Source organism: Buceros rhinoceros, unplaced genomic scaffold, assembly GCF_000710305.1.
Source record: "Buceros rhinoceros silvestris isolate BGI_N320 unplaced genomic scaffold, ASM71030v1 scaffold8924, whole genome shotgun sequence".
Classification (NCBI taxonomy): Eukaryota; Metazoa; Chordata; class Aves; order Bucerotiformes; family Bucerotidae; genus Buceros; species Buceros rhinoceros.
The window spans coordinates 4982-13951 of NW_010410000.1; the positions used below are offsets into that span (position 1 = coordinate 4982).

At 39.2% G+C, this 8970-nt stretch overlaps 1 protein-coding gene across 1 annotated transcript in view; it reads right to left on the minus strand.

The window, feature by feature from the left end:
- Window positions 1–812: 812 nt before the first annotated feature.
- MOV10L1 (Mov10 RISC complex RNA helicase like 1) overlaps window positions 813–8970 on the minus strand; it is a gene marked incomplete at both ends in the record, with an annotated part of 34349 nt that continues 26191 nt past the window's right edge. Inside the window, 6 exons of the mRNA XM_010135436.1 lie at window positions 813–904; window positions 1687–1824; window positions 4473–4580; window positions 6568–6717; window positions 7476–7649; window positions 8639–8803. Coding sequence (XP_010133738.1) covers window positions 813–904; window positions 1687–1824; window positions 4473–4580; window positions 6568–6717; window positions 7476–7649; window positions 8639–8803 — 827 coding nt within the window. The remainder of the gene's footprint in view (window positions 905–1686; window positions 1825–4472; window positions 4581–6567; window positions 6718–7475; window positions 7650–8638; window positions 8804–8970) is intronic.

The following is an 8970-nucleotide window of genomic DNA, read 5'->3' on the forward strand; positions in this document are numbered from 1 at the left end:
TTCTTCAGAAGCTTAGAGGATACAGGCATATTGTTCTATGCAGAGGCATAAAGTCATACACATTTTAATCACAAAAGCGAGTTAAGTCGCCACTACTATTTTAAACTATTAAATTTCAACTTTTTCATTTCTTCAAAAAAGTACTAAAGTTCTTGTATGGACAAACATCCGATCATTTCAGAATATGTGTCTTTCCCGGAGAACAAAAGGAGCTGGACTTGCTCAGGACCGAATTTCTGTTTAAGCAGTCTTAGTTTCAAAGCAGAGGAGGACCGAATGCATCTTGAACACTGAAAAATCAGTCACACCTGTCAATTAAAGAAAATATGATAAAAACCTTTGCTTACCTTTCCATGAATGACAATTTTGATTAAAAAAGTTTCATCTAGTAGATAATACCCCTTTAACAATGTATTACGTGTTACAGGATTTACACTAGGTGTTTAAATGCATCTTCAAGCAACTTTGTTTAATTACAGTACAGTCACCTCAACAATTTCTCCTGCATCCCCACTCCTTCCCTCCCCCAACTCCTTACGGTCATTGAATAGATAATGCATCATTTGGGGATATGTAGAATACCTTAGTCAACAACAGCTCTTATTTAATATTTAATGCTCAGACTCTTCTTATGGAGTGGCAGAAAATACGCTTACATTACATGTTATTATGTTTACAGCACTTAAGAATGCAAAATCAAATCCTACTATGTGATCACAGGTTGCTGTATCAATCATATAATCATCCTAGCTTTAGATATATTGTAAACTGATCCATATGTAGCAAGGTTAAAGTGAAGACCAGACACTCACTTCTGCAGGTGTTCGAGCTCCGAAGGCAGGTCACAACCCACGTAAACTCTATTTGTTAAACTGTATTCTAACAGCGCACAAAAACAGGGATCCTACAAGAGAAGATTAATGTTTAGTTTAAATCATGTTGCTCCTTTAAGCGAACCTTCAGACAAATTAGCATGGCACATGAATGCAGGAGATTTAATAGGACCTCTTCCAGAAACACAACTCTACAAATGGTGCAAGCATGGTGTAACGTGGGAGGAAGGTACCCACAGCTGCTGTCAGTGACATTAGCTGCAGATAGATGGAGAGAGTTTAAGCTTTCCATTCACACAATTTCTGGGATAATGCTTTCCTTCTTATCTGGGAAATCAGACATAACATCTTATCAGACAGCAAGAAGAGCTCCCCTTATTCCTATGGGAGGACCATGCATGGGATGAAAAGGACACTGCCTCCCTGGCAGACTGTTCTATTAATTGGGAACAATCACTTCTACCGCCTGACATTTAAAAACTGAAGCAACTGCATTTTCTGAAGAATCTGATTACATAAGGTTATTCAGAACATGCCTACTGGACTTGCAGGCTGCTGGAGAACTTCAGCACTGAGGTTCTGACCTCTTCTAGAGAAAAAAAAAGAGGTAGAAGCCCATATGCCCAGATTAGCATTACAATTTCGTCTGTGCTTGCAAGTGTACCCTGTTGGTACCTGACATTTCCATTTCACAGGTACCTGAGGAGTTCAGATATTCCCAAATGCAGACTGAGGACAGTGTACCAATTCTCAACATAATCCAATGTTCTCGCCCATCAGATTAACCCCCCAAATCATTCATTTACTGTAGCAAATACCACATGCAATTCAAAGATATAAACCCAAAACTTACTTTCACAAGAACATGAGGATTTCCCACAACAATCAGCAAAGCTTTTGCTCTAGTGATTGCTACATTAAATCTCTTTGGGTTAGAGAGAAAGCCCAAACAGGATTTGTCATAACCAAATAAACCTTCCTGAGATCGCACCTAGAAGTAATTGTGGATAGTTTTAGAAATAGAATAATGATAAAGCAACTTTAACATAACATTTGCTTACTGCAGCAATTCACAGCTTAGCGTCACCAATGCTTGAGTTACCTTCAAAACCCACATTTCAGCTATCTAGCTGTTTCCCACCATTGCGTTTCCCACAGAAGGTCGATTCTCCAACAGCTGCTAATGCAACTTCAGCAATTTCCAGAGAACAGTGTACTAGTTTTATTTCAGCATCAAGACTACCCACAACATACTAAAACTGCTTCCTAGAAACCAGTGATTTTACCTTTTCAGTAGAAGAAATGCTAAAGCTGCTGTTATTCTAATTCCAACAACTGAATGACAATTCACAATGCGTTTTTCTGCAAGTCTTCTCCAGTGTGCTTTAGAAAAAACGGCCAAAGCAACTATTGTTCATTAATGTTCATTAATTGTTCATTATTGTTCATTAAATCTTCACCTCTGTTTCATCTATATTTGAACCCATCTTTGATAAAAGAAAAATTTCATTGCCTAAATAACAAGCTCTTATGAACAGAAGCTTAGTACACACCTAGAACTACTTTAAGAGAGATTCAGTGCTGGATAGAGAAGCTATAGTATGACACAAAACAAAGCAAGCATGCATAGTACCACACCCTCAGCAAAAAAACCCAAACACCAAGCAGGCAAATCCTGCAAACTCTTTCCTCAAGTACAAAAGAATCCCCCAAAAAACAACTGTGTTCCTCTTCCCCCACATTCACCCTGCTTTCCAGTGCTTCAGTTGTTTACATAGCTCTTTTATCCTCCTCTCTCCTGGAAATCCTACGTACTCCCGTTAAAAGTAGTCCAGTACCAGTTCCATCTTCAGCTACACGTTCCTGGCCTGTACTTCCTCCTTTGATCAGCTTGCCTTATATGCCATTACTCAGACTTACACAGGCCCTGCCTGTACTGTACATGCTTGAAGAGCCCTGAGGGATCCTGGGTCACAAATACCTCAAGAACTCCACATTCCAAACGCTTAAATAACTGCGCCAAAACTACATTGCCATTTGGGAAAAACAAAAACACGCAGCCTTATTTTGTATTTCTGAACTCCAGACTGTAGAAAAACAGCTGTGTAAGGCCCGCAATACCCACCACAATGAAGACTGATACAAATACAATCATGTACACCAAACCAGATCACCTGCTGACGTTCAAAGTACGAAGTTAGCCTTCTGCTGAAGTTTCCCCACTGTCTTTTCTATTGATCCAGCACAGATCTTTACTCCTATCCAGGAGCTCCATGTGCCTACAACAGTGCATATTTGATGGATGTTGTCTCAGAACACATAAAGGATTGGTATCACGTGTTCCAGCAGCAAGATGCCATCTGCCAAAAGCCTCAGTAGCTATCAACTGACTTATCAGCTATTGCTTGCACTTCTCAACTCCATTTGGATTTCTCCTTAGAAGCACAAGGAAATGTCTCCTGTCAAGAGTCCCAGCAAACTATCTTACATGCCCAAGAAGACAAAGGACAGAAAAGTAGGCCATAAAGAAGTTGCTGTAGTTTTTCCCTTTTTGGGGCATTCATGTAAATTCAGATACCAGGGATACATGCGTGTGTCCACTGCAGTAGAATCTACCTTTCAGAGAAAGGGAACCAGCATACACCTGCATCTAACCTCAGCTAAACCTCAGTCTTCTGAAACCTGATGTCTCAGCTGCTACAGACAAGATATCCACACTTTAATCAACTGACTGAAAACTACAACTGTATCTTTGTCTCATCGGCCAGTAACATGCACCAAGATCTTTCAGAAAAAATCAGACATCTGCTGAAGCATATTGATCATCAAGTCTGCAAAAGAAGGTGAGAGACAAGGACTGCCAGCTTCGAAACGAGCAACTCCCTTCCAGTACTGTGACACAATCCTTTCTTCCTTTGTCAAATGCAAGGGATGCACTCAAACCAACTCCACAAGCACCATCTTCCCAAACATCTGCACCTTCCCACACCTCCCGAATGCTCCCTTTTGTCAGTGCTTTTCTGAAAGACCCAATATTATTGAGTGAAACTAAGTACCTCTGCATTTTCATGGTTATCTAAAAATCTCTAGTTATGTAGTTTATGCCCCTATACCTTCATATTCATGTAGATGTAGTCAACCAAAACCAACTCTGAATCAAGGAGGTGATTTACTGTTAGAATAATGGCCTGTGACTAGTGTGCTGCTGAAAAAGAAACATAGCCTGGACTGGTTTTTTTCTTTCTCCAACCCTTTTGTTCAAGGCATTTGATAGCCTCAGATCAAAGCTAGCACCTAGAAAACATCATTACCAACATTCCTGTAACACAAGCAACACAGCACTCAAGGTGCAGCATCAAGATGATCATGAAAGACTACCAAGTGCTCTCCTGCCCATGCAAAATACACTGTCATAAAGGGTATTCAGCTTCTAGGCACAGTCACCATCAGTGTCTGGGAAGTTGTCAGCTGTACACCATAAAGCGCACTTAAAAATAAGCTTTGTTTTCAAATACTGTCACAGACTGACAAAAACATAGGTTTTAAATACTTATTTTCAAAAGCCCTGTATCAAAAAGGAAACACAGGGAATTACACACATACAAGAACTCTCCACAGGACCACAGCAAATATACGTACTGTTGATAGGATGATAACCATGTACTCCTGCCCTTGAAACTCTTCTACTGTGCCAACTTTAATGTCTGCCAAGTCAGTACTTCTGAGGAGAAATCTAATTTTTTCCACCTACCAAAAAAAAAAAAAAGCTGTTTGAAGGAATTTTTTATGTTTGCAAATGGATTACTTCAAAAGTGAAAACACACTGCATATAAGAGTATGTGATTTAACACAGAGATGTCCCAGGGGATGCCTACACCAAGCTCTGCCATCATCCACTAGGAAAGGTTTTAAAACAAACCAGTAACTTTTTCTGAGAAGCTGATACTTACTACACAATTTAGAAGGTGAAGTATTGAATAGATTTTTAATAATTCAGATTTTAATGAGAAGAACAACTCAGGTCCATAAACACTCTTCTTCCAATGTGCATTATATCCAAAGCCATGCTTACCACAAACGTGGTAGGGCAAGCAGTTTTCCCCAGCTCCTCAAGAAGCCTGTGTGGAGATTCCACCTTTGCCTGCCAGCTGCATCAAGCAGAGTGGTAAGTGACTTGAAGTACCCTCCCCAAAAGAGAAAGAGAACAAGGAGTCTCCGTGCTGGAATGCTAGTATGTGCAAGATCAGTATATTACCATCTGCTAAAGCTGCCTGGAGGCTGTACCTTAAGTGCTCCAAGAAATTTACCAATAAATAACGCCTAGCTAAGCTGAGCATTAGCCAATGACTACTTTCTAACCAGCGTGCCTGCAATACAAGGTGACTTTCTTGAAGTAGACGTTGCTATTATATGTCTTGCATCATAGGCAGATGAAAGACAAAGATATTAAATGATGTCAAATGTTCTAGGGATTATAAGAAGTTTAGTCACTTCGATACTATATATAAGAATATTTGAAAAATAAATAGTTGCGTAGGGGTAAATCATACGTCGCAAATATTCGGGGCGGACGATACGACAATCTATGTGTGCACACAAGGCCTTTATTAAGATACAACTGCAGCAGACGGCTACAGCCCCTGCACACACAACTTCTAAGTGCTAACTGCTAACTAACTGCGCAGTTTCTTCCTTATCACATCTATTTGTAGTTTCTAAGTTATCTTACGTATTCTGGCTGAATTGGTTTCAAGTTCACTGTCCTGCCCAGAGATGAGCTGGCTTTCCAATCACCTATTGACACAACCTCTCTGTCTCCTCCTAAACAGCACACCTCCTGCTGCTGACTGACAGCAGGCTTACAGGGCTGCTTCCCGGACCAGCCGGGGGGTCACGCCCATAAATAGTAACTGCAAACATGGGCAGGTGCATACGCCAGACCCATAGGATCAGTACAGGCAGAGCTCTAATTTGCAAGTGAGATTTCTTCAAAAGGGGTTGGTCTTTTCCACACACCTCACAGCATTTCCCCCAACCCAGGCATGCAAGGCCACTAATAGAGATGTGAACAGCAAGAAAAACAGTATGCACGCTGTCCAGAGTATTCTCTGAAAACGAAGATTTAATCTCATTTTTTAATTGAAAGCAGCATCACATACTTCAATTTTAAAACCATTTATATTTAAGTCTGGGAAACACAGCATTTGAAGTTGACATTCAATATTATCGACAGGTTTAAATGGCAGCACAAACTTCAAGTCTGACTATGGGACAGCAAAGAAATCCCAGTTCCTTTAGTTTCCTCAAAGCGGTAACAAGGTCGCATGTGACCTACTTGGCTAAAGTTCCCTCTTGTTCTACTCCTCAGTTCAGAGAGTGACAGAACCAGATTGCTGTTCCAGCTGTTGGATAGTAAGTTCTTGACTTGCACTCTTTGTTCCCAACAACTAGAAAAATCGGCTTCTGCCTCCAAAAGTGCAAGCAGATCACACCTTAACAATTTAATGATTTTTACAACAAACCAAACAGAGTAGAATGCTGTTCCTGCTGTCTTTCTCTAGGTTTAGATGTCAATGGAAATGTCATTAATGACTGACAATACACTGCAAAATACGACACCCGGCAGTGAACTTTTGAGACAGATCTCCCTGCTTTGCTTTAATAAACACAGCCACAATGCAAAATCACAAGATGAAACACAGCAACTTGGAAAGTTCTTAGACATCAGTTATACCTGTTTATGATATGGTGCAATCACTCCAATATCAGTGACTGACACGGCAGTGTTTTCATTTTTAGCAAGCTGGCAACAGTACTGCATTACTTGAACTGCCTCAGTTGCATTAAACCACGAAGGACTGCGACCTTCACGTGTTTCACTGCCCTGTAGTAGGGGAAAGGAAACAAGAAGACGAGGTGCAGAAGTCACTATACATTTAGTAATAGATTATTATTATATATCCTAAATGCAAAAAAAAAGTGATGTAATGTTTTATACAATTTATCTTCTTTGTTATAAACCCTTTCTGATGAAAAAGTATCACCTAATATTTATTTATTTAAGCTGGAGATTTTATACAACACTACCTTAAGTGCGCAACAAAGGAGTTAAATCTCAACTCAGAATGGTATGTGTAGGCAAGTTGGTATCTTGCTTTTGTGCAAGGTAGAAGTGTTCAAAAGCAAGTCTCTAAGCAGTGGATATTATCACTTTTAGTAATTTCTTGAAATACCAAAGAAAATTTTTTCCCAAAGTACTATTTTTACACTTTGCCTCCTTAAGCCTTAATAACCCTCTAGTTTTAGTGGCCTGTATTCATTCTAATGTAGCAAACTCTCATCAAAAGCCATCGAAAGGCGGCTGACTATAGCTCCATCTTGGTCAATCTGCTACAAATTTAAATTTGTGTTGAAATGTCTCCACAATATACTTCAGTGGGCAGCTGCTCAAATTCCTAGCACTTAACTTCAGTAATCGTTTCTAAAACCAGATGGTCCAGAAGTCACATAATTTGCAAAAGAAAGTTTAATATTTTTTCATATCCTTTCTAGAATTCATTCTAAAGAAACCCATCTAGAACATCAGCAAACTTCTATCAGGCTTCCTTAGTCATACTTTCACTACATGAGCATTTTACATACCCTTATTCCATGAAAAATTAATGGAAATCCCTTCCTGGGCAATTTCCCCCAGTGCAACAAAGAATTTACTACTGAGGTGTCTGCACAAACGTCTAGCTCCTTATGATAAAACAATTTAGATGGCAAGGCAAGCAGTGCAGGATGTGACCTGTAGTTCTTCACGAGTTTTGTGATCTGCAAAGACAAAACCAAAAATCTGTAACTGAAACTGATAATTATTGAGACTTCACAGTACACAGCTCCCAGGCAGATACTACTTTACTATCCTCTAGTGTTTAGCTTTTCTAAAGCTGCTGAAGAACTGTATGAAAGGCAAAAACTGCAGATGTGTTCTTCTGTAAGTAAATAATAAATAAAAGTAGTTTTTTGAAGAACCATCTCTTTCCTCTCCAAAGGAAAAAAAAAAAGAAAAAATCCCCCTGAACACACGTGATACATGAATTAGTGATTCTCCAGTTTCTTAAAACATTTAATCTACAGGCACACTCTCTTGAGAAGAAGAGGTGTTATAGAAACAGGAACAGTTTTGGATATTAGGAGAAATTTCTTTACAGAGAGGGTTGTCAGGAATTGGAACAGGCTGCCCAGGGAGATGGTGGAGTCCCCATCCCTGGAAGAGTTTAAAAGACGTGGATGTCGTGCTGAGGGACACGATTTAGGGACCCTGGCAGTGCAGGGTGAACAGCTGGACTTGATCTTAAAGGTCTCTTCCAAAAAAAATGATTCTCTGATTCTTTTTTCCTTTCTTGAAACATGATGTTCGTAAAATTAATCTTTAAAGAGGAGACTTCATCTTTTTTTAGAAGTTGTACTCATTTACTTGTGGAAAATTAAGTTATGAAGTTACGGCACATATGGACAACGGAAATGGAAGGGAATTTTAGGCCATTATTTAGAACTCTGCTTTGTGGACCATATTTGATTTGTTCTGCTTAAGAACAGAGAACCCCTTCAAAGAAGGGTTTTAACACGCTGGTGGGCTCAGCAGCCTTACTATTCAGAGTATATACTCTAAATAAAGCTTTCCTAGAAAACTAATGCTCAAGACAGACATCACTATGCATATCAGGGAGCAAAAAGGTGTAAGTAAAGAGCACAGGAACCGCAATTTCTCTGATTTGATTTAGATGAAAAAAATTAATTAAAATTGTAGTTTTACTCACCAACAAAGGATTATATGCTCCACAGGCACTAAAACCATCCTCATCTCTCAGATATATCTCTCTTGATGTCATCCTTTCCAGCAAGGACACATCTAATCCAAAAGCTTGTGCAAATTTACATCTTATTACTGGCCCTAACTGCTTTGGATCTCCAACAAGAACTATCTGTATAAGCGATTAAAAAACAAATCCATCTTATATTAAAAGAATTATTAAAAAATGCAGTTTCACTAACAACATACACACTTCAGAATTCAAAGGTCAATTTATATCTAGTATTCTGCTTTCCCCCAAACATCTAATCTCTTTGGACAAAAAAAAAAAAAAAAAAA